Consider the following 26,636-nt stretch of genomic DNA (forward strand, 5'->3'; position numbering starts at 1 on the left):
AGGGCCTTCGCGGGGCTTCCTTGCACTCCCGCCGGCCTTGCAGGTCCACCGCCGGGCCCCTCACGGGGCTCGGCAGTGGAGCTGCAAGGCCGGCGGTGGTGGCCGGGACCGTTGGGGGCGGGGTGTGTGGCCTTATGACACATTTCCGGTGATGTCAGGGGGGGTGGCCTTATGACACACTTCTGGTGATGTCAGGGGGTGTGGCATATGCTAATTAGTTATCTAATGAGTTCCCCTAGCTCTTTTTCTACAAAATGACCCCTGTGACAGGGCATGAGCTTTCATGAATCATTGCTCACTTATTCATATACAGCTGGAATGTGAGTCCATCTCTCCTTACATCGTGGAGAGTGAAGTGATTTCAGATGCCAAATGACAATGGCATTGTTAATGAGAGAAACAACCTAGGTCTCAGTTCAGTCCAGGAGTTTGCATTGTCTTGAGCTTCATTATCAATTGCAATTCAGCAGTCTCTTTCTAATCTCCCTTTGAAATGCCTAAGAGAACTGCCACTTTTAGGTCTGCAACTGAATGTCCTGGAAGGTTAAAATTTTCCCCCACTGGTTTTTTAACGTTGTGGTTTGTAACAGCAGTAGAAAAAGTAAGAGTCCAGTAGGAGAGACACTTTAAAATTTCTTTTTGCCCTGTGTGCAGCCCAGAAAGAACACTGGCAAGAAATGTGCACTTTGTACATGTTCCTTCCTCTTCATTTTGTTTTGTGCTTTTGAAGCAGTTTTTCTCCAGGTAGGCTCGCCAGCTCTGAGTTGGGAAATATCTGGAGATTTTTGGGGTGGAGCCTGAGCGGTGGGCGTTCCCTTCTGACACAGTTCCGGTGATGTCAGGGGGCGTGGCCTTATGACTCACTTCTGGTGGTGTCAGGGGTGTGGCATATGCTAATGTGTTATGCTAATGAGCTCCTGCAGCTCTTTTTCTACAAAAGACCCCTGTTTAAAAGTATACAACCCCCAGAATCCTATTAGTGCAGCATATATATTTAGAAAATTTGTATGCTGCCTCTCCAGAACCACCTCAATATTTACATGAAGTATTGTATAAAATATTATACATATTCAAGCACTGTAGCTTACCCAAATTAGAACAGAAACTGCTGAAACTATTTGTGAAGCCATTTAGAAGAACCAAAATGGTATGTTTCTTTTGCAATAAAGAAAGGAACCAAAAGGAAAAAGCCATTCAGAATGAAACCAACCTTTTCTAGGAATTTTGCTAGGGACATCTAAATTCTGTAAATCTCCCACATCACTAGAGAACTTTCTTTTTAAGCTTGCACCAGGTAGATTAGAGAGTACTGTTCCCAGAGTTTTTTTATCTTCAAAATACACATCTAGTATATGTTGGGAAACAGAAGAATCAGTATTTCGAAAGACATCAGTATCCTGGGACGGGGTTTTTGTTAACCGCAAGACAGTCTCCTGAAATAAGATAGAAAATATGACTCAGACTTCTTTTCTTTCTTTTTTGGTTTTGCAATAAATACCTTCAGGGTCCACCAGCACAGCAGAATGACAGCGCTTGGACCTATGCCAGACTACTGGATTTGTGCCAGGACAAATATTGCCTGCTTATCCCAGATGCCTCAATTAGAATTAATATGCAGATCATTTTTCAACACAAAAATCAATACAACAAGTTGCTCCTTCAGAGCTCCAGGAGTGGAATTACTGGACACCCCAAATTTTGTACCTTTCCCTCCTACTCTTTAACTTTGCTGGAGTCTGTATGAACCGCAAGCTTCCCTGGAATGTTTTAGATGGAACACCCAAATTTGCAAATTTAAAATTAATTATTTAACGACAACAGGGACTGAGTATTCCATTCTCCATCATTCATAAACTTTGTCTGAGAAGCATGTATTATTTTGTGTATTCAGCTCTCATGTTATCCAGCTTGGGAAACCAACGTACCTCTGAACACTGTGCTCTGAACTAATACAAACAGCAAAGGCTACAGTCATGCAAGTTAAGCAAGAGGTTTAGGATCCCCTTCCTCCTCCTTTTAAAAGCATGTTTGTCCAAACCCTCACCTTTGAGCTCTCTTCAGTTAGCCCATCCTCTGTAGAAGACTGGGTATTTATGCTACTTAGAAACGCAGGCTTCAGCCTTGTATAAGAGGTACGATTGCAAAAAGGAGTTGTTAGAGTATCGTGCACATTTTCAAAGGCTGGAAAAAACATCTCACACATTATCTAGACAAAGACAGAAAAAACATACAAATATAAGAGTATTGTTACATAAAGCAAGTCATGTGCAGGATAATCTGCAAACTAAGGGCACTAGAGGAATAAAGGTATATGTACCACATTGCTCAGTTGCTTGATCATACAGGGGAACAAGAGGAACACAATCCATCATAATTGCTCCCCCCCCCTCAAAATGTCACAATCACATGCTATGGTTGCCAGAAGAAACTGCAGACAGGAGAGGAAACACTTAAGAGAGACCATCCTCTTGTTCCCTTTTTGGTTGCTTCCGCACAAGCACTTGTTGTGTTTCCATTTGAAGCAACAGAAGGGCTGCGGTCACACGGAGCATTAGCCACGCTACACAGACGGAAGATAGGTGGATTTTCCAGGCGCAATCACACCGCAACATCTGGGAAGCGTGGAGCTCCCGTGGCTAACCCGAGGCTTCCCGCCAAAGATGCGGCGTAAAAAACTAGTACCTCCAAGGTACTAGTTTCCGGAAACCGCGGGGCAAGGGCGGGAGTCTGATCGTGTTTCTGGTGGTAGTTCGTGGCATCCGGCGCCCGCCCATGTCCCGTTGCAAAAATCCCCCCCCAAGTCTCCACAGGATGCGCACATGCACCCAACGGCACGTGCGGACACTTTGGTTTAAAAAAAACCACAACCCCGTATGCCACGGCAGCGGCGCCTAGCCATTGCTGCTGTGATCGTGCCGCGCCGCTTCTTTGCCACACCGCAGGATTGTCGTGTGATCGGCACCTCCCCCCGAACCACGGGACGTCGGCAGGACGTGTGATCCGGCAGCCGTGCATTAGTTTGCTCCAAGGCAAACAGCCACGCTTCCCCCCCGCATTTTCCGGCCCGTGTGACCGGGACCAAGGTACAGAAAAGCAACAGTCTTCACATGGGAAGGACTTTTCCCCCAGATGGAGGAAAGCAGGCTTGGGGGAAAAAACACAGCAAAGCCAGGGGAAACCCAGAAGATGGCCAAAATGCATGACAATATCATCTGGAAGACCACACCTAAAGCCTCTGTTATAGCCAGGAGACACAGGCTTCTTGAGTCAATTGCTTCCTCACAATAACCTGTGCGTGTTCCTGAAGGCTTGGGCTGAAAAGCTATAGCAAAAACAAACGGGACCATAGTGTACAAACAAAAGAAAGCAGAAGGCTATACAACACCATGTATGCAAATATAACAACACTCAATGTTTAATGTAATGTATGGAATAAATGAGCAAAACATTAACAGATTCAATGTGTGTATAATACTGAAAAGAGCTACAAAAGTAATGTCGAAAATGTTGTAGGATAACAGAAACGTTACATTTAACATTGAGTGTTATTCTATTTTGCATACACGGTGTTCTGCTTCCTGAAAAGCTATAGCAGGCCCCTGTCGCAAGGGAAAGACTGGAGAATATGTGGATGCTTCCCTATTTGGCAAGCCTGTGGCAAGCTAGACGTAGCTTGAGGGCCGCCAGCTGCAGATCAATAGACATAGAAGAGAATAACGTACAGTGTGATTATATAAATCACCAAGGGGTTTCATTAGACTGAATTAAGTTACCAGAGCAACAATAATTCCCACGTGGGTAATACCATGAACTGTCCCCAAGGTAAAAACAAGTTAGCTAGTGGTCAGCTTTTAACATCAAACTGTTCACAGATTCTACCATGGAAGCCGTTAGTCAAATTATTATTTTCAAATACAACACACAAAATGTATGTCAGATGTAAACTTTGTAGAATTAGCGTACCTTTTGGGCTTCCATCTTCATTGAGCTCCATTCAGGATTTAAGGCAACACAATAAAGAAACTCCTTCAATGCTTCTTCAATCCTTCCTAATCCAGAAAGAGCTTGTGCTTTCACATAATGGCCCTGTATACATGTAAGAGACTTATTTCAGCACAGGCTGCAAACTGTAATGTATTTACCAAATAATCTATGAATCCTAAAAAGCTTTTCATTTCATTAAAAAAGAAATACCTCACGAAAGGATGTCAAACATTAGGGAAGGCAAGCCATTTAGAGAAATTTAAATTAACGCAAATGTTAACAAATAAAGTGTAAATGTAACTCACAGAATGATTTTAAAACTTTGATAACCTGCTAAATACTTAAAACAGTAATTTCAGATCTAATTTCTAGTGATCAAAGTGCTTCACAATGCTTCCTTCATTTACCCTCACCAAGGCTGGTTGTTAATGCTTCCGTTTTCTAAGAAGGAAAAGGCATTACAGTCTTGGTAAAGTGTTGGAATTACTCAGTGCAAAAAAAAGAAAGAAAAAGCAGATTACAAAGCCCCATACTCTGGTCAGAACAGAGCTATTTTGGAGTAACCATGTTAAAAACTAGGAGCAGCTATGGTTCTGATCCTTGACATTTTAGCATAGTTCAGACAATAGCTAATCAAGGTTTAGCACTATACAAACAAGCCTTAAAATAGCTTCAGGCTCCCTTGTGCAAAGGATTCCTCCCTAGACATTAGATAATTTAATTTCATGGCAGACTATAGGTTTCCATTATACCCGAACTGGCAAACTAGGCTTGTGCTTTCATTGCCAAAAAGAATTCCTAATGGGACTTCGTCCTTGTCTGAATCTTGTTCTTGGTTTGCAGGGCAAATACAAACTCCAGCTTGCTGGTTCAGATGTAAACAGCAGCTAAGATTTGCTACAAAAATGGATTAATCAGTTCTCTCACCAGCCTGGTGTAGTGGTTAAGAGCAGTGGACTAATCTGGGAAAATCAGGTTTGATGCCCCACTCCTCCACATGCAGCTGCCGGTGTGATCTTGGGTCAGTTGCAATTTCTTTCAGAGCTGTTCTCTCAGAGCTCCCTCAGCCCCACCTACCTCACAGGGTGTCTGTTGTGGGGAGGGGAATTGTAAGCCACTCCGAGACTCCTTCAGATAGTGAAGAGCAGGGTATAAAAACCAACTCTTCTTCTTACCATACTCAAGGGGAATGAAATGAAGAGGAGGACGAGTGAGCCTGAAGCTCTTTCAAGACTCATTCATGTAGCAGCAAATTATGACCTGCCATCACACCTAAACTCATGCCTTTCTTTGTATGCTTTGGCAGAAAGAGGGACCAGTGCTCAAGCCAAACAAAATATCTTAGGACACAACAGCTGACCCGAATGGTTCTACCACAAGCTTCATTTTTCATACAGAAGTATAACGCTTCACTGTGTTGGAAACAAATCCCTGTGTCCTCACAAGCACACAAAGCTTCTTTCTTATATACCTCAAATTTCCTTTTTCAGCAGCTCAGACATGTCATACCTTAGGCCAGTGGGGCTTATTTCGGCAGAGGGCCTCCGCATCATAAAGGGCTTGCTGATAATTCTTCATAGCTGTACACAGTTCTGCCCGTTGTGCTATTAATGAACATTTACAGGAAGCTGTAACAAAAAAGTGCACATTATTAGAAACCTCTGAATGAACAGAATATATTTAAGGGTCCTCTCTAGCATAAATATTGTATTTGCGCACAGAAACATTCAAAACACAGCCATGTCCCACAAGTTACATTTCCCTCTTAGCATGGTACTCAAGCAGTATCATTAATATTGTTGATGTTCTGAACCAGTGCTTGGAGTCAGTAATGGGCTGGATGAGGGTGAACAAGCTGAAACTTAATCCTGACAAGACAGAGGTTCTCTGGGTTAGTAGAAATTAAGACCTGGGACTTCAAATCTCCTAGGTGGGGTTATACTCCCCTTGAAAATACAGGTTAGCAATTTGGGAATACTGCCTGACAGATCAGTCACTTTTGAAAACTAGGGGGATGCTTTGGCCTGGAGTGTGTTTACGCAGCTCCGGCTGAGGCGTCAACTGTGCCCATTCCTGGGTCACTCAGATATAGCCACAGTGATCCATGTCTAGTAACATCTAGACTGGACTATTGCAATGCACTCCACTTGGGTCTACCATTGAAGAATGTTCAGAGGCTGAAGCTAGTGCAAGAAGGCTAAACTGCTGGTCGGGACCAGCTATCAGAAGCATACGTCCCAATACTACAGCAATTTCACTAGCTACTGATCCACTCCTGAGACCACTTCAAGGTGTTGGCTTTGTCCTTTAAAGCCCTATGCAGTTTGGGCCCAGGATATCTGAAGGGCCATCTTCTCTCAGACATTCTTGCCCTGGAGTTAAGATCGTGGGGAGATGCCTTCCTAACTGTCCCTCCAATTACAGACGCTCCCTTGGTGGGTACATGAGAGAGGGCCTTTTCTGTGGCACCCCCTAATTATGGAACAACCTCTCCAGGGAGGTGTGCCTCCCTGTCTGTCAGGAGGAGGCAGGTGAAGAAAGTTTTATTTAGGACTGCATTTATGATTGATTTCGCTTTCATCATTGGTGTCCTAACTGGAGTTTTTAAACGGTGACTTTTATGGGTTTTATAATAGTTGTTTTTACTATGTTTTTATAATGTTTTATTTATATTGTAAGCTGCCTTGATTGCTACAAGGGAGAAAGGCGGCTAATAAATGTTTTAAATAAAATAAAAATATTTACATATGCAGGACAGAAAATTCTCATGGAAAAATATAGAAGCGGATTTTTCTTTTTGGAAGAATGATCAAACATCAAAACTTAAATTTCATATCATTAACTTCTAAGATAGCTAAGTTTTTATGGCTGCATAGCTAAACACTCTGTCTTCCCAGGACAGCTTTTCTTTCTTTTCTTTTTTTAAAGTAATGTCTAGGTCAATGTGACATCAAGTAATTTAAGAAGTATAAACATGAGAACACACTGGCATGCCAGTTCTCCACGACCTTGGCTCACTGAACTGCTTAGAAGCTCCAGGAAGCTCATAAACCCCCCAACTTAGTGCTTAGTCACATTAGTACATAAAACACAGGATTCTCCAACATACTGAGTAATATCTAGGACACAGATAACATCATCAATAAAAATATCACACAACATATTCATTTGGATATTCTTGACTCTGTAATGCAAATTCCAAGCTATCATTCTAGTACTATTTTTATACCTTCTATCACTATTTCGGATTTATGTAATCTACATTTCCAACATTCAGGACATCATTTTAAAATAAAAAGTCTGCAATTTCAGAAAAATCTAAGTGCCTAGCATATTTTTATGGTTATTTTATCTTCGGCTGTTACTCAACAAACAGTGAAAAATGCCAGGGTAACATCAATCTGGTCTTACTTCCAACCCTTTAGCAAATAATGCCCCGGATAGCCACTTTCAGCTCGAAAGCACACCAACAACTGCATAATTCAATCATATCATGCTAGGGAAGGGGGCAGGTGGGGACAAAGGACAGGGTGCTCTAAACCATAGAGTTTCAGGCAAATCCTAGACCTAGAGCAACATGATGGCACTTCTGTGTTTTCCCTGGAAGTGATGTCACATTAGTTTTTCTGTTACTAGGCAACCGAATGCCAGAAGTGTGAACTGCCAACAGGAGGTCTCCTGCCACAATAAGAGGCCTGCCTGCATCATGCTAAAGCAGAGGAAGGGGTAGAAAAGGCAATACTGAAAGAACACCACAGTACAGCTTCAATACTGCTCTTGTTAGGCCTCGAGTTTCTAAACACCTTTCTGGACCAGATTTTCCACTCTTTAGGGAGGAAGGAGGGAGAAGAAATCTTTTATTCAAATTGTCTTGAAAGTATACCATGTAAGAGTATCTCTGTAAACGGACAGCTATTGCTTTTCTTAATTCAAGGACGGCTCTTGTTAAAGGATCATCGGCATCACTTGCAACAGCGGGTCTTTTAACTTGAACACACTGACATACAATATTCCAGGCGGGAATGTCAAAGGATATAATTCCTAATGACACAGAAAATTCTGCCTACGGAATGTACAGGGTGTCCTTAATAATATCTTAGGGACATTACAGGATGTCAGAAGCTGGAACAGAACAGAAGGGAGCAAACAAAACCTTCTGTTAGCACTCCATGTTGCTATAAGCTTTCTGAACTATTGAGGGTACAGGACAACTTTCAGAAACAGAGTACAGACAGATGACTGGCCATGCAATACAACTAAGCTAGACTGAACATGGAGAAGTCACATCTTTCATAAACAAGCATAACTACTTTCAGCCAACATTATCCTGTAGACAACTCATACTTCTTTCCTAATCCTCTCCTAAAGAGGGTGGGAGCCAATGGATCCCCATTTTACACACTTCAGGGGGCTATGAAAGATATGGATTTTTAAAATGCTAGTGCCCTAATGTAGACCCAAGCAACTAAAAGTCCTGGGCCAAGTTTGGGAGTGGCAATGCTTGCCAAACTGCCAACGTGAAGTGAAGTGGTTTGTCCCCTTTGGTCATTGTCTCCCACCAGCGGGTAAAGACTCCCCCCTTCCTGTTTATGAGTTTTAACTGCTTATGTGTTTTGCTTAACTGTTTTTAATTGGTTTTATAATATGTATTTTTAAAAGCTGTGTTAATGGTTTTGATTGTTTGCCACCTTGGGAATCCTGAATTGGGTAGAAAGGCAGCATAAATATGTTCAAATAAATAAAGACCTAATTAAGCAAAGCTCTTTGTTGCGCTGGACTCTGCTATGCTTGTGAAAATTTATTTAAAATGTTTTATTGGCCGCTTTTCTACCTTGCAGAACTCAAGGCAGCTTACAATGTAAATAAAGCATTAAAACATGCCCATAAAAACCCGCAATTTAAAATCTCAATTAGTGGCAGTGGAAAGTGCCATTAAGTTGCAGCCGACTTATGGCGACCCCATAGGGTTTTGAAGGCAAGAGATGTTCAGAGGTGGTTTGCCATTGCCTGCCTCTGAGTAATAGCCATGGACATCCTTGGTGGTCTCCCATCCAAATACTGACCAGGATCGGCCCTGCTTTGCTTCTGAGATCTGACAAGACTGGTCTAGCCTGGGCTATCAAGGTCAGGGTGTAAAAAAATCTCAATTAGGACCGCCAATAAATGGGAACTAAATGATGTTTCCATATCCCTCATACTTCAAAGTATCTATCGAAGCATTGCTTGAGGGCCCATTTGTCATGATTCTGTATTCTTCCATGGCGTTAGGTATGGAATCTCCCATGCTTTTATCATTGCAGAATATGCAAAACCAGAACTGTTGAAGAACAGCAATTTTATGAAAGGAGCAGGGTTACAGTTAATGCTAGGCAGCTTTTCTTTCTGCAGTTTTTCTAATCCTGTCTGGTTTCATTGCTCATATGTATTCTATTGTTTTTACTGTATGCATTAAACTGTTTTATTATGCTGTTCTTTAATTTTGTAATCTAGTTTTATTGCGCCATCGGCTGTATGTATTACACTGCTCCTTTTGCAATATTTTAAATTGTGTGATCCCACCTAAGTTTGCCAGGTCCTACCTTCTTCCTGGTGGGGAGATCTTTGGGTCTTGCTGGGATCTTCTGCTGTGCACGCTTTGCAATGACATCACCCGGAAGCGATGACATCACCACCACCGCACGGCAATGTTCTAGTTTTGGGGCAAAACTCTATGGTTTGAGCCCAAATTTACCAGAGTTTTGCCCAAAAACTAAAGCATTACCGTGTGACAGTGACGTGTTGATGTAACTTCCAGGTGACATTGTGTTGTGTTCTGGGGCATTTGTGGGCAGGGAGGAGCTCGCAAAAGCGGAGAAACACCCCCTCGGATTGGGGGGCTGGCAACCCTAATCCCATCTCAAGTCTTAGTGAGAAATGTGAACTATCAATTAAGTAAATTAAATTAAATAGACCGACATTCATGAGGTCTGTCCTAGAATACCTGGGACTGGCTCTGTCTTCGTATCCCTCCAGTCTAAGCATTCATATTTTGAGATACAGTCATCATCATTCTCACTCTCCATCATGGTATAATTTCTTCTTTCACCTCTCCCTTTCACTTTGGGATGGCTGAAGAACAGATTTTACCAAGCTACCTATGCATGATTATGGGAGTAGCCACATCATTCCACACCAACTGATGCCTTTCATTTCAGGGTTTTTTTGAAAGTATTTTTTAAAAATTCTATCCCCATTTTAAAAAATGTACTCCAGTTCTGTGAACAAAGGTATTTTGAGAATGATCTAATTAAGCAATGTTGTGAATATTCAGAACCCTTGGCGAAAAGCCATGCAGAAAGTAGAAACAGATGCAGAAGAATATGTGAAAAAAGAGATGCTTAAATTGTTACCCTAATATGGAGTGCACTGCTAGTCCCCTAAGCTTCCCAAGCATTCACACACCACAGCAAAGCTAGGAACAACTGAGAAATGTTTTTTTAGCAAACTTTCAACCATTACTGCACACGTTACACCTGGTCTTTGCCAACTTGCTGGGGAGTCTTACAACTTGGGTTCCACAAGTCTCACATTAACGAAGATATAGGATAATATTTAAATGCTCTTTTCTGACACTGCTAGAGAAAACACAGTCTACCCAGGTTTCATAGGGAACTGGCATTCTGCCAAGTTCACTTACGTGACAGACACAGCCATTAAAAGTACTGTTTAAGAACAGCTCAAAACAAGTTTCTGTGAGCACTAAAAAGTGACTTAAGACTGAGGCTATTTGTTTTACCCCTCCACACCCTCACAATCTTGTTCTACCCCTCCCCACTCCCCCTGCTATTGCATATCACTTAACAGTTTCCATCTGATTTTAAAAATAAATGTTGCTATCGGTCCAGCCATGGAGTTTAATTTTAGGAAGCATACACAGCAAAATGCCAAGAGAGATTACATAGTGGGGTTTTTTTAAATTGGCCCAGATCCAAATATAAAACTGGCACCAGCAGAGCTTACACTGTAATTCCATCTGTTGCCAAACACATTCTGCAGTACTGTACTTTCTCTTTTGGGTGTGTGTGGAACGAGTGCGCCAACAGATTTTCCTAGTTTCAATCTGTTTGTGAACCCTAACACAGTTAGTGATTCCTTGATAAAAAGTCCTGAACATCATTCTGAACTTTCTTTTTGTTTACTGTTTTTCATTGTCTAAGGACTTTCAAAGTGCACTTAGACAATTGAACTTTCTCACTCATTCCACTTCACAGTGGGGCCCTGGCGATACACATCACTGTTATTCCCTTCCCAGAGATGGATGGCATGGCTGAGGCTGTGTGACTTGCTCTTTCCATCACAGGAAAACATGGCTGAACAGGCTTTTCCATCTCAGATCCAAGTCCATTTGCTTAACCACATTGCTATTCTCATGCAACATTAGATGCTGAACCAAACAACATGTCCACCCAAGTCAATCTCCTCCGTTCTATTTTCAACTGTCCTGTCAGCAGCAATACTTAGCCAATGGCATTTACAAGACTAGTAGAGGAATGCAAGTGTGCTAAAATCTTGCCATTATCACAAACTTCCTCCAGAGAGGTGAGCATGGGATACACATCCATTTATCATCACAACCACCCAGTTAGGCAGAGAGAGTGATTGATTGTGTGCCAATCAGTAGAAAAGAGAAACTTTAATCTGGGGGTCTCTGATCAAAGCCCAACATTTTGTTTCCACACCTGTATTTCTTCTAGAGATGAGAAGACCCGGAAATAAAACTGGGTGAAAAACTCCCCTCCCTCCTTTTTGCCAAGGCACTTTTTTGATTTTTCCAAAGGAGCATTAAAAAAAACCCCCAAAACATGTAGCATGGAAATTAGAGAAGATGGCACCCAACATAATGAAGGGGTTGGAGCACCTTTTCTATGAGGAAAGGCTGAAGAGTCTGAGACTTTTTAAAGAAAACAACAACAACTAAGGGTTTAAAATTATGCACTGAGTATAACAAACGGACACAGAAAAAACTTCTTCTCCCTCTTCCAAAATACTAGAACTTGGGAGCAACCAATGGAGTTCATGGGCAATAGACTCAGGACAGATAAAAGAAAATACTTCTTCACTCAACAAGTGAGTAAAATGTGGAATTCACTCCCAGAGCCTGTAGTGATGGCCACAGGCATAGACAGTTTTAAAAGGGGATTAGACAGATTCATGGAAGAAAAGTCTATCAGTGATTAGTAGCCATGGTGACTAAAGGGAGCCTCCACATTCAGAGGCAGTAAACCTCTGAATACCAATGCCAGAAGGCAACATCTGGGGTAGACCTAAGCCTCTATGCCCTGTTCCTGGCCCTCAAGAGCAACTGATTAGCCGGTGTGTGAGACAGGATGCTGGAGTAGATGAGCCACTGGTCTGATCCATCAGGACTCTTCTTATGTTCTTGGCTAATAATCCCTATGTATATGGTAGATCAGTGTTCCCTAACCTTGCTGAGCCTATGGGTTTTTTGTAATTTTTAGAACAAATAGTAAGTGACAACACAAAATGGCTGCCATGGGCAGGGGGTCTGGGACCAAATCAAACCACTGGAAGCCGCCACAACATGTTGGGTCATTGCAAGTCAGATGTTAATATGGTTTGATACAATGGAGGCAGCTGTTTCTGAGTGAGTGCTCCTTACAGACACAAAGGTCAACACCTTTCTCCTTAGCTCTTCTCTAGCCGCTTCTGCTCCAATGGGGTGGAGATGTGAGGATTGGTTCTTGGCTTTTTCAAGGATATATTTATTGTCTGAATTAAACTAACTTTGCCTACAGTTTCGTTATAGTATGCACAGTGACTAATGAAGAATTCAGTGTTTCTGAGGTTACAAAATTCAAATTGATATCCAGATAACGCTGCTAACCTGAATGCGACTATGTGATACTGTTTCTGTCCAAACAAGATACATTGTTTTGTTTGCTACAAAACACAAAAATTTCTAATTTCAAACTCATTTCTTCGTTCCTTTCAGATAACACAAATGAACATACATGTACTAAGATACTACCGGTATATGCTGTAGCAGTTTGTAGTTCTCTCTTAAGTATTATATTTACAATTTTTCATGTAGAAAACTAAGGCATTTATCACTTTGGATTCCATAAACATGCCAAACAGTATAATTTTATATACCCACTAAGCTATAAATGATGCTTTTCATGTTAAAGTAATAACTACATTCAGGTTTGATAGAAAAGTAATATATTTAAAAGTATGCATTACAATTTTCACCAGAATTTCCATTTTTTCCAACCTCCACCCAGAAAACCAAAAACATCTGCCCAATGCCCATCACTGCAATACTTCCACAAATCTGGCATCTCTATTTTTTCACAAATCCCACCTGAGATCACATAATACACTAGGAGCAACCCATTCCATAACAATCTTCGGCTTTCCAAACCAAGCAGAATGTTGTATATTGGACTATTCATCAATCAGGTGGTCATTGGAATCAAGATCAACAATGTTCACGTTCAGTAAGCAAATGGCAGTCTGGAAGCATACTTCAAATGGAGGTAGTCTTCATTAGCACCTGAAATTCTATAAGTAATACAGTGTCAAGGGAGTATACTTACCTCACAGTATGGATTAAAAATATGCAGTACACTCAGGACCACATGAACCATTATGGGTAAATATATTCTGGAGCAGGGCCTTACACCACTTAGGTTTTCTGTTCATTCTAAACTGATTTACGACTGGTATTTTAAAATGCCCCTTAACTAAGAATATGTTTGTTCTACCATCTGATGGCAGCAAATCAACCACTGTGCTTAAATTTGCAGAGCAATTTACAAAGATGGTAACTACAGATGAGACACTCGTAAATGTCAGATTCACTGAACATAAATTAAAAATAGCAGCCAGAGTTAACAGTGGTCAACAAGTCATAAAGATCTGTGGAGGCTATGAAACCCACCTTAAAGTAAAGGTAAAGGTTCCCTTGCTCAAAAGCCAGTCGAATCCGACTCTAGGGTTGCGGTGCTCATCTCCGTTTCAAAGCCGAAGAGCCAGCGCTGTCCGAAGACGTTTCCGTGGTCATGTGGCCGGCATGACTAAACAACAAGGCGCACGGAACGCTGTTACCTTCCCACCGAAGTGGTCCCTATTTATCTACTTGCAATTTCTTGCTTTCGAACTGCTAGGTCGGCAGGAGCTGGAACTAGAGACAGGAGCTCACCCCGTCCTGCGGCACCCGGGTCTTGAACCGCTGAACTACTGACCTTCCACAGACTGCAGTTCAGTGTCTTAACCACTTGAGCCACCGCAGCTCCTGAAACCCACCTTAGGCACATCTTATAATGTTGTCAGTGTTGGTCCTACCCAGATGACAGCATAATATTACAACTAACAAACTGTGGTGCACATTAAAACATTCCCACTGTAGTCAGACAGAGGCCTAGACAATTGCACCTGTATCCCACTGCTCCCCACCCCTACCACTGCAAGAGAGAACAGGATCCCACTTTCTAAGGAACAGCAAGTGGTGGCACATGACCAGAAGCTCTAGCCAAACACAGACCTCAGCATAACAAGGCACAAGGCATGTGACCCGCTGCCTAGAGAAATTGGAACCCTGTAGAAGGAGGGCTTCTGGTGCTTTACAGAAAGAGCACAAACCCCTCAATGGTAAGCCAAAACCAAATAAAATGTGCAGACAATAATGCCTTCTCTAAGATACACTGCCTCAGGCTCCAGCTTTATGCCCACCAGGAACCTCAACAGTGGTGTTGTAACTCAAGCTATAAGGACAAGACATACCACACAAATAAGCAGGGGAGGGGGAGATGAGGCCTCAGACTATGAGTCTCCCTCCCACCCTTCCTCAGGGGTGTTTAGAATACTCGAGCACGGATGACCATATCGTAACTCTCTCACTGAGTGCTGCAGTTAAATGGAACTGTACAATGATTTAATAACTATCCTTCTTCCTCAACAGACTACCGAAGCCCCTTCCCCTGCACTGAGGGTGCAGGGATGTAGATCAGTCATTGAGTATCCACTTTACGTGCACAAGATCCCAGGTTTGATCCTGCTGATCTCCACTTAAAAGGATCAGATGGGAGGTGATGTAAAATAGTGCTTCTCAACCTGTGGGCTGGGACCCAAAAGTGGGTCACGAAGCCTCTGGAAGTGGGTCGTGGGCCAGTGCTCCCTAATGGCTGCCCCTGCCCTCTCCGTCGCCCTTTTGGATTTTGGAAACCAAGACCTGACCCTGGAAACAGTATCTTCCATGTCATGTATTAGTTGGTATTTTTTCTTCACTGCATATATACATGTTGATCAAGTAAAACACGTCCTGATGGTCACTAGAGTGTAATTCTTATAATCTTGGGGGAGATTAGAGGGAGTAATGGAGAAGGAGAGGGTGGTCAAAGGTTGGAATGTAACCTCCATGTGCAAATGCTGCATATGTCAGAATCCCACTTGCTTGGGGTTCAGAGTGGGGGGAGCTGCACCCACTGGGCGATGTCTGTTGGTTTCTCAAAAATGTCTGGTTAGCCACTGTAGAAAATGGAATGGTGAACCAGACGGGTGCCAAGGCCATAGTTTGCTGAGGGCACCAAAAGCCCTTGAGCCAGCCTTGGATGTGTCACCATCCCAAGTACATTTGGGCTTCTGGGTCACTGCTACGTAGCAAAGAGGTTGGGAATCGATGATGTAAAAGACTTCGCCCTGAGACCCTGAGCAGGTCATGCAGAGCTAGACAGACAAATGGTTTGACTCAGTGTAAGACAGCTTCACCTGTTCATGAGGACACTAATGCACTGGTTGGGGGGAGGGGTTCCTATCAGCCAGAAATCTCCCAAGCCCTGGTGAGTTCCCATCACAACTAGGTACCTTGTGTTACCACTCGTCAAACACTCATGATGGGGTGGGGCTTTTTTGTATTTGTGTGTGTGTGTGTGTGTGTGCGTGCATGCGTGCCTGGAAGTCATGGTCAAATTCTGGCGACCCCAGGTGGACCTTGGACATTCAGAGATGAGGTTTACTATTGCCTGCCCCTGCGCCCCGCCCTGGTATTCCTTGCAGGTCTCCCATCCAAATACTAGCCAGGGTTGGCCCCGCTTAGTTTCCAAGATCTGACCAGATCTGGCTTGCCTAGGTTATCCAGGTCAGGGGCAAACACTCGTTATGTTATCATCCAAAACATAAACCGCAGATTGTAGCACTACACAGCCTTCTGAAAGAGGAGGCACCATGGCCCTTTTCTGATTACACACTGTGTGTGAAGGTCTCAGTTGTACCACAGGGTCACTCGGCTAATGCTATCTATTGAGTGGTGCCTTCAGTGCACGTCTAATGTGAAAACATCATCAGCTTACCACCTTAGCAAGTGGCAGATTCTCTTGGTATTGCTACATTACGCTTTTGTTTTTACAGCTAGCATTAACCCTGAGAGAGGGGCCACTGGTGTAAAAAGATTACAGGATCATTCTTTCTGGAATAATGAACAGTTTCTTCACCATAATGAATGCCATCATAACTTCAGGGACATCTATTCAATTCCCTGTACTATTAGTATATCACAGGAAGACAACTAGATTCGAGTCAATAAAGCTGGGGTGATTCTCACGCTATTCATCCATGAAAAGATGCAGAACAGAGAAAGAGGAAGCACAAGTGAAAACATATCAAGCAGCATCTTCATTCTTTTTTAATGTACAGGTTGCTGCAGTCCTCAAAGAAGCTTCCAATGTAATATTTATAAACAACATTATAAAAAACACATTAAAAATAGAAAGTAATGAATTATATTATACACATTCTCCTAAGAAAACATAAATTCCTGAAAGTCAGAATGCCAGTTACCAATAACCTGAAGATTTCCACAGGCACTCCTTGGATGTTCCTTAAGGAAAGAGTTCCACAATAGAGATGCCAACAAAGAAAGAAACCCTGTTTCTGACAGAATGCTGCCTCGCCTCAAATGGTGGCACTACCCAAAACAGCATCTGTCCAGATTACTTTTAATTCAGAGATGGTAAACAGCAAATATATGAGAGAAGGAACTCCCTAAAACATCTTTAGATAATTCAGGTCTTAAAAAGACTTCATTTATACCCCGCTTTCCTCCCCAACGGGGACCCAAGATGGCTTAAATTGTTCCCCTGTCCTTCATTATAGCCTCACAACAACCCTGAGATGTAGGTTAGGCTAGGAGAGTGTGACTGGCCTAAGGTCACCCAGTGAGCTTTCATGGCAGAGTGGGGATTCAAACCTGGTTCTCCCGGCTCCTAGTCTGACCCACTACACCACACTGGCTCTCCAGTGACAATACTCTGAATACCAGCACCTTGAATTTTGCTTAAGCACAAATTTGTGGTCAGTGAAGACTGTTTGATAGGCCGTATGGTGGCTGTTAAAATCAGTCCGAAGCTGCTGTATTCATATGAAATTTCCAAACTGTTTTTCAACAGAGTACGATAAAGCTGAAAAGGCACCAGAGTATGCAAGGCGCTGCTAGGTTCCCTAGTCTTTAGCCTTCCAGCTAAATCTGGAACAACAAGTATGGGCTGCCATCTGGATATCCATAAAACACAATAGATCTAGGAACACACTAAACTGCAAACTTGCTCTGAAAGGGGGGGGGGAATGTGACTCTTAGTTGTAAGGAGCACGCTGGCACCCAGGTGAACTGGCCCACTCGCCATCTTGTCTGAAACTCCAATTTATGCAGTCTCACCCAGATCACTACTGATCTACGGCATTTTTATCTTGCCCCTCTTCCAAGAAATTCAAGGCTTACACGGTTCTCCCTCCTCCCACTTCATTCTTATAACAATCCTGCTAAATAGGTCCCAGAGTAAAAGAGTCTGACTGGCCCAAGGCCATCCAGAGTAAGCTTAAGTGACATCTGCCCGTTTTGGGAGGGCGAACTCTGCTGAAGCACCACAATTTCCCACTTGTGCTCATGTAATCAGCAGTAGAAAAGAGGGATGCTGAAGCCACTTCCAGCTTAAGTGACATCACCGACGTTCTGGAATTTTTTGAAGCCACTTCCAGCTAAAACCTGTAAGTGACATCACCGACGTTCTGGAATTTTTCTGAGCTCTAGACTGATGAAACCCTACAGAGTTGGTTAACATCACTTCTGGGTTTGAGCCAAACATCACGTCACAGGGGCATCCCTTTCCCCGTGCCCCTCCCAGGAGTTCCAGGCATGCACCTGGCAACCCTAAGAGAGCTTCACAGGCTGAATAGGAATCTGAGCCCAGTCTCCGATGACTGGCTCGCCTCAGGCAGCCGTTAATGGCTGATACAGAGAGAAAGCTGGGCATCATCTTCATCACCCCACTGCACTCCAGATTCTCATCCAGCAACTTCACGCAGAAGTTAAAAAGTATGGGAAATACGGTACAACCAATTGAGGGTAATCCCCACAAGAAATAGGTGGGTCTCCAGACCACCTTTTGGTAACAGTGGAATCAACAGAGTTCAATACCCCCAAGTAGCAATCAGCACTAGTGTTCTAGAAGAATTCTATGGTCCATATCAAAAGCTACTGAGAGACTGAGGAAAATCAAGTAGAGTCATACCCTCCTTCTCCCGTGTCTCTCCCTGTGTACCGAACATTAATTAGAGCAACCACTTTGTGGCCCAAGACCCAGACAAAACCAGATCATACAAATCCATTTCTATCGGTCTCTTCGAAAATCCCCTGCAGCTGGTAAGCCCACGTTTAACCACTTTGGCGAATAAAAGAAAACTGAAACTGGCCTGTAGTTCTCCAATATGAGGAGCTCAAGAGAAGGTTTGTTTAGGAATGATCTCATAAAAGGCTCCAAATGACATCAGTTGCTCTCACAAAGATATGGTGTTGACAAAACAAAATTAAATTTAACAAGCCGTCCGCGGACAACGTGCTCCTAGTTCAAATAGACACGTAGCAGTACAAGTACCAAGCATTCCATCTACACTCTCAGGTGTCAGCAACTGAAACTCATCCTATCCAAATAGCCAATTGCCAGTTATGGACACTTCTGCTAAACATCCTGTCCCCTAAACCAGATTCCATCCACATCAGAACTGCCTGAGTAATCACTAAGTAAACAAAACTGTGACAGCACATTATTGTGGGTTCAAGGGTCTCAGTTTAACAGACTCTAAACTGTAGCAGTCCTTTCACCACTTGGATGAAACTGAATTGTGGGAGCGGTGGCGCAGGCAGTACAACGCCTGCAAGTAACAACATTAGCAAACAGCCACTATGGCTGTTCGAGACCCACCGTGGTCGGGGTGAGCTTCCGGCCCTAGTCCCAGCTACCGCCCACCCAGCGGCTCGAAAGCAAAAGCAAGTAGACAAATGGGTACCTGCCCTAGGTGGCAGGGGGCACCCTCCTCCTGGCTGGGTGCCAGGAGTGCTGGCGGCGGCGGCAGTAACAGCAATGGCAGGCGAAACAGCGACCCAGGGATGCGGCGGCCAAACCGGATGGAGGTGGAGTTGAGGCGATGCGACGGCGAGATGACGCAGCACGGCAGGAGCCCAAGGGACGGAAGCCGAAGCTGCAGTCAGAAGCGGTTGCACGTCGAAGGAGTCCACCAGGAGCCTGCCGGAGGTAGTCGCCGGTCAGCCTGAGGCGCCGAGAGCAGCATCCGAAGGCCGCCCGGGATATCAACAGAAAAAGAGAACGCGCCGCTTGGGTGTCGGTAGGCAGCCCCTCCCCCCTGAATTGTGGCCCTAGGTTAGGATAATAACTACATAGTAGTATGCCTGTAAACCGCTCTGAGACCCCCTAGGGGTCTAGGGCGGTATATAAATCGAATTGTAAAAGTAAAAAAAAAACTATAAAAAATAAAATGGTAACAGAGAAGAACAGAGTAAGTGGTGTTCAGCTGTATCATGGTTTTCCCACTGTTTGTGCATAAGCCGATACTACGATTAGTGTGACTGTCTGAATGCAGGCCGCCCTAAAACCTATGTTTCAGTAGGGTCCAGCGATCCCGAGTCTGAAGCTGATAAAGCACACTTATTGTTAACCATCATTTCTCAACATGTCTGAAACCAGACATCCTGGCTTAATCCTGGTCTGTTCTCAGAAAGGAGGAAATGGAACTGGCAGTTGCTGAGGACAACCAGGATTTCAGAACCACTTGTGAACTTACTCCTGGTTTCACAATAACCACAGCTAGAGTTCTCTAACACACATGTGAAACCACATCTGACAAGCTCAGTTAGAAAGATAATTAGACTGTGAAGGGGCTAGTACTACAACAGAATCCCTATTTCGTTTTGATAGTTGAACTGTGTACCTTCTCTCTTACTTATGCCACATATAAGGGAATGATACATAATGAAACCAGGTAAGAGTTGCAGAAACCTTTTCCTTGTGGTTAAGCTGTATGTACCACGTGCTCCTTTGCTGCTATAATTTGAGAAAACACATCTAGGAATGATGTTCATTCTACTGCCATTCTCGAGACTGATTCTGTACAATCCAATCCTGCATTAGCCTTTTAATTACTGTATAATTCTAAGCACACCGTTCTAAGTCTAGTGAAGCCAACAGACTCTGTTTAGGATTCCACAAATAGTCACACAGGTTCTTGAATGGACAGGAGTCTTCCCCAGTCCTAGTGGGCACTGTGATATTGGTAAGCCCAGTAGAAAGAGGCAGCCACTAAGAAGGAAGGCAGCATTATACAATGCAACAGGACAAAGGACAGCAACATGTAGAGGAAAGACTGCAAGAGTGAGGGCAATGAAAGAGAGAGGGTTACACCCCTATGCTTCCAGACAGCCCTGCTATTTGTGGGGGCAAAGTTCAGTAGTAGCCTTCAGGCTAGCCCGATCTTGTCATATCTCTGAAGCCTAGCAGGGTCGGCCCTGACTAGTATTTGGAAGGGCAACCTCCAAGGAATACCAGGGGTGTGACGCAGAGGCAGGCAATGGCAAACCACCTCTGAAACATCACTTGCTGGCCACCTAGTGGTGCATAACGCTAAAAGAGCTAGAACTTCTGGTTGCCAGAAAATCTTAGGATCTCCTAGCTATACTTCACACAATGCCATCCAATAATTAATTGCTTAAACAACAAAGAAGCATAGATAGTCCACAGCACCGTATCAGATGAATTTTTTAAAAACAAAAAGGGGAGCTGCTGACAATTTCTAAGTAATTGTAGCTCCCACTCCATTTCCCCCCCCCTTGAACGAGGACTAACTGCAAGAGCAGATTTCAGAGACAAGCAAATTTAGTACACAATTGCTTTGAAAAAGGAGTGGGTTGATCAGTTCCTTCCTAAAGGTCACATCATCCAGTTTCAACATGTGCTACACGTACAGTACATGAGAATATTGTTAAGCCTATATTCTTTTTTACAGAAATTATTTATCTTTGCGTAAAAGAAGAAGCACAAAGAACTAAATGTGGATATGAGATCTACATTTTCTGTCACTGAAAAGCAGGACAATATTATTTCAGGCACAAACTCCAGAAAGGTAGCTGCGTTAAGTCTGTAAGATGCCACCAGACTCTTCACTGAATTAGTTTGCAATGGACTAAGAAATGTATTGCTCCATAAACGTTCATCAGCCAGAGCCCACTTTGTCAAATGCATGGATTTCTGTCACCTGGAGATGATATTTCATATATATCGGATACACTGGGCTTAGGCTCATGAAAGCTTAGGCAACAACAAATCTGTCACAAGGGAGCGGTGGCGCAGGCAGTACAACGCCTGCTAGTAACATCTGTAGCAAACAGCCTCAATGGCTGTTTGAATCCCCACCGCGGCCGGAGTGAGCTCCCGGCCCCCGTCCCAGCTCCCGCCAACCCAGCGGTTCAAAAGGTAAATACAAGTAGATAAATGGGTACCTGCCCTAGGCGGCGGGGGGCACCCACCTCCTGGTTCCGGGCCAGGAGTGTTGGCAGCGGCGACGGAGACGGTAGCGGCAACAACAATGGCGGCGGCAGTGGAGTTCCTGACCGGACCTGACAAAGGCGGAGCCACTGTGGTGCAAGCGCAGGACGGCGCAGCACGGCAGGAGCAGGAAGGACGCAAGCCGGAAGCTGCAGCCGGAGGGCGGTCGCACACGAAGGAAAAAACATCGAGCTGCCTGAGGTGGTGCCGGTCAGCTGAGGACGCCAGCATACCCCGCCAGAAAGAAGAGAGAACGCGCCGCCAACAAGGGTGTCGGTAGGGAAGTCCCCCCCCCCTAAAAATCTGTGGCCCTAGGTAGGTTTACTACTGCGACTATACCAGTAGCAGTACACTGTAAACCGCTCTGAGACCCATTAGGGGTCATGGGCGGTATATAAATGCAATGTAAATAAATAAATAAAAAATAAACAAGGCCTTTTGTTAATTTCAGTTGGTGATGAACAACCATCCTCCCCCCCCCCAACACATCTGATTGGGGGGAAAATCCACCACACTTTTGGGTAGGTAATCCAGAAAGTGGGGAAGATGGGATTTGGGGCAGGTAGGTATATCATGCTATAGAGACCACCCTCCAAATCAGCCAATATTGTCAACTTTTTGACTTTTCCCAAATTCTCATCTGCACAGTTCTACTTCACCTGTTTGCTAGAATGAATTATCTACCAACCTTTCCAGTTCTGAGATTTTAGGCTGATCTAGAGTACACAATTGTAAAATTGCACGTGGGTAAGCAATTGCAAAATGCTGCTAACGTCCCACAAATATATTAAATATGTCTGAGATATCATGTCTGGGTGCAGGAGACCTGACCTTAGCAGGACATGAGTTATCTAGTCATAAATGAAAGAGAAGGGGCTAGACCATGATTAACTTTAAAAGAAAAAGAAAAAAACATTAACCCAGGGCTGATTTTCAGATGGATGATGGCCACTTTGGTGCAGTAGACAGAGTAAGTAACTGGGACTGGGTACACTGGGGTTCAAGTCCCTGCTCACCAGGTGACCTTGAGGCAGTCACTTTCTCACAGCTGAACCCAACTCACAAGGCTGTGTGAAGATCAAGGGAGGATGCAAGAGTGTCAGGCTTCCCCACAGCATCAAGGAAGTACACCCTTGTAGAAAGGTTTTACTTTATTTGAAGCTATAGGTGCATGTACAGGATCACTGTTAGGAATGAGGGGAAAGCAACGAGCATGACAGGTTATAGTACATTCAAACATCTGAGGCCCAATTGCGGTACTTCCCGCGCGCGCCATCGGGCCTGGGAGCAAATGCTTCTAGTTGGCATAACATATCTCCTTCCCACGGCTCTCCGTGAGATCACTCAAGCAACTATCTAGCAGTGAACCACCTGTGGCCTTGAGAGATATACACGTTCCAGCAGCTAAGCAATTAAGCGCATCAACGGGGCTACATATGAACCCGAAAGCGAGTAAGAAGCAAATAAGCGCATACACGTGAAACCCAGAATAAAAAGGAAATTTGGCAGCTTGCTGACAAAGAGCCACACATGTTACATGGAGCTCCTTCTAGGAAGGGTGGGGAAAACATAATTAACAGATTGAAAGAAGAATCTGAAGCTGGAAAGGCAGAACAGGTCTGGGGAATGGGTCAAAAAACAGCACGAGATATAACAGAAGAGTCTGTAGAGAATAATAGTGCCATGTAAGAAAACACACAGCTTTGTTCTCTACTACCAAAGAACAGACAGGGTTGGGTAGAGGAAACGTTTTAAGCAAGAGGGAATCAGAGTTAACAATGTAAAATAGTAAAGACATAAACAATAAGATTATAAGGAATCATTTACCATTCATATAGCCCTGTGAACATTTTTAAAACTTTTTTCTTTGCTGTCAAGTTGCAGCCGACTTCTGGCAACCCCAGAGGGTGGGGTTTTCAAGGCAAGAGACGTTAAGAAGTGGTTTGCCATTGCTTGCCTCTTGGTCGTGAACCTGGTATTCCTGGACAGTCTCCCATCCAAATACTGACCAGGGCTGATCCTGCTTAGCTTCCATGAGATTGGGCTATCCTGGGCAATCCAAGTCATCCAAGTCAGAGCACACTGCCCATCCCGGCTAGATTCTCCTTTCTTCGTGGGAAAGAGAAACAGTAGGAGCAGACACACCTGCTCAGCATCAGAATGACAGCAATAGCTCCCTCCTCTCTCATCCTCAGCAAATGTGGGGAAAGGCAAGGACAGACTCTAGTTTCTGGAGGCCTAGTGCTCCTGGTACCTGCGTGCAGGAATGGCTCCAACTGTTCCTCAGTCCTTAACTGCTGCTCCAAGCCACTGCTTTGCAAGAGGGTTCCTGTGGGTTTTCTTCTCCCCCACCCCCGAGATGAAGACATAGGTCCTCAGAAATCAATGACACTGATTTCTACCAACTTCCTCCCAAGTAGCTGCATAGGATTGCACTGGCTAAGAGGGAAGCCAAGTCAAAGATTAATGTGTGCATTAAAAATGATCTTACATTCTCAGGCTGACTTCTTTCATATCTGGCTGGTGCCTGCAATGTACAAGTACAATGTAGAAGTCTGCAATGTAGAAGAGCATACTCATCAGAGAAGCCTACCTATGCCCTGACCTGGATAGCCCAGAGAAGCCTGATCTTGTCAGATCTCGGAAGCTAAGCAGGGCCGACCCTGGCAAGTATTTGGACAGGAGACCTCCAGGGAACACCAGGTCTGCGAGGCCAAATGCAGACTTATCAAGCCGCTTCTCTGAATGTCCTCTGTGCCCCAGTAGGAGTCGCCAGAGATTGCCATGACTTCCAGGCACGGGCACACACACACAAAACTGCAAAAATACACACCCCCCCCAAAAAAAAAGAGAGAGGGAGAGAGAGAAGCCTACTGATTTCCACTGGGCTTCCTTGAGTGTTGGTTGATTTTCTGCTCCCCCCCAGTCCAGTAGCAGAGCTGGTAATACATGAGATTATTTATGTAGGTTAGACACCGATTGTGAATTTGTTAATATTTAAATGATAACATTTTTGGCAGTACTTTAAATGGTTTCTTTTAAAGGCAAAATTTACATGGCTAATAGCAGTGATGATCCATTCCTCAGGCAAGGACTAGAGGTGACTTCAGTAGTACTTAAAGTTTCAACTAGACCATTCACATGAGCATCAGGAGCAGAGGTCTAGGGATGAGGATTAAGCTGCCAACTGTCAGGGCCATGACTCGACTTTAGTACATCTTGACATTTAGTCAGGTATTCCTCCAAGGATTATTTATTTATATATCTGATGTTGTAAGCAAACATGTTAATGCACAGTGCCCCATAATTTAGTTCACTTTGAAGCTGTAATAACACTACAGAAGACTGCAGCAAGTGATGGCCGAGGAGCACAAGATGTAGTTTATGCATATCCAATTCAGTTTAGGATGCAGGAGAAACTATGAATCCCATGGTCCTTGGAAGCCAAGATACACGGCTTTGCATGTTCAGAAGTGCTATTCTACAGGCCTGGCACCACAGACTTTATGCCTGGAGACCTTCCTCTCTCATTGTCCTTCCCCTTTCTCAAATGGAAGGGCGTACTTTTTTAATTTGAGGAGCAGTGGGGACATTGCATCCAATTAAAAATATGAGGAGCGTCAAAACTCCCACAATTAGTCAAAACCCCTCCCCTTACCAGTTCTCAATAACCTTTAGCCAGTATAATCTGGCTAAATTTACTGAAAGTAATTCACAGATCCCTCGATTTGTGAGGGAAATAGGGCTGCCAAGTCTCGTTGAATCGCGGCGGGGGATCGTCATTCTTTACAGGAGCTCTGCCGCAGGGGACGGCAACAGGCGTTGCACCGCCGTCGCCAGGATGTAACGCTACGCGTCACTCTGGCAACGGGACTCCAAACAGCCCCGTTGCTAGAGCGACGCGTAGCGTCACATCATGGCGACGGCGGTGCAACGCCTGCTGCCGTCCCCCGTGGCAGAGCTCCTGTAAAGATCCCCTGCTGCGATTCAACAAGACTTGGCTGCCCTAGAGGGAAAGGGGAGAATAAGAACTAGTATATACATAGCCCTGCTACCCAGATAATATTTATTTCAGAGCCAACATTAAAAATGTTGCTCCATAAAAATGGAGAATCATTTCTATCAGGTGACCAAACAGCACTACTAAAATTAGTACATATGTGATAGAAACTTACCTAATATCTAGGCTAGGGTAAGACAAGCTTGTGAGGTCAAAGTATGCCAGTGATCCTTAATCCATAAGATATAGGACATCTTTCCATTGCCGAGGGAACAATATTTATATATAGGTTCTCAAGGAAAGAGGGTCAAATTATATAAGCACTTTCATCTCCCAAGTGATATTTTAAACACAGTCTTTAGATAAGGCTCTTTATTTAGCCTTCTTCTTTTGCTTGCGAAAACAAGAAAAAGAACAATAGGAAAAAATGTGGGACAGATGAAAAAAAAAGAGATTCAAAGAAATAAGGAACTTCAAATTCCAGCTGATTTAGAGTGTGAATACAAGACTCCTGACCCGCCAAGCCATAACATTAGACACACAGATCATAACGAAGGATGACTGGAGAAGATATTCAGCTCTGCCTGTTGGATCCACTGGAGCATTTCTATGGACAGAAGGATTTCTGCCTGTGGAGTGTGACTTAGGCTGCAATCATACACACAATTAGACCAGACATAGGTGCGAATGCCGGGCAGATTTAAAGGGCGCGATTAGACAACAACATCTGGGAAGCGCCCTGCAGCCATTGGCAAATCGTTCTG

The 26,636-nt window shown here is 43.9% G+C and overlaps 1 protein-coding gene across 1 annotated transcript in view; it reads right to left on the bottom strand.

Annotated features, from left to right (window-relative positions):
- The window catches only part of LONRF2 (LON peptidase N-terminal domain and ring finger 2), a 60,186-nt gene that overhangs the window by 17,527 nt on the left and 16,023 nt on the right, over positions 1–26,636 (bottom strand). Inside the window, exons 3-6 of the mRNA XM_015429704.1 lie at positions 5,494–5,612; positions 3,964–4,086; positions 2,045–2,206; positions 1,211–1,433 (exon numbers count right to left, since the gene is read on the bottom strand). Coding sequence (XP_015285190.1) covers positions 1,211–1,433; positions 2,045–2,206; positions 3,964–4,086; positions 5,494–5,612 — 627 coding nt within the window. The remainder of the gene's footprint in view (positions 1–1,210; positions 1,434–2,044; positions 2,207–3,963; positions 4,087–5,493; positions 5,613–26,636) is intronic.

The sequence above is a fragment of the Gekko japonicus genome, unplaced genomic scaffold (assembly GCF_001447785.1).
Source record: "Gekko japonicus isolate JY-2015 unplaced genomic scaffold, Gekko_japonicus_V1.1 scaffold782, whole genome shotgun sequence".
NCBI classification, from domain to species: Eukaryota; Metazoa; Chordata; class Lepidosauria; order Squamata; family Gekkonidae; genus Gekko; species Gekko japonicus.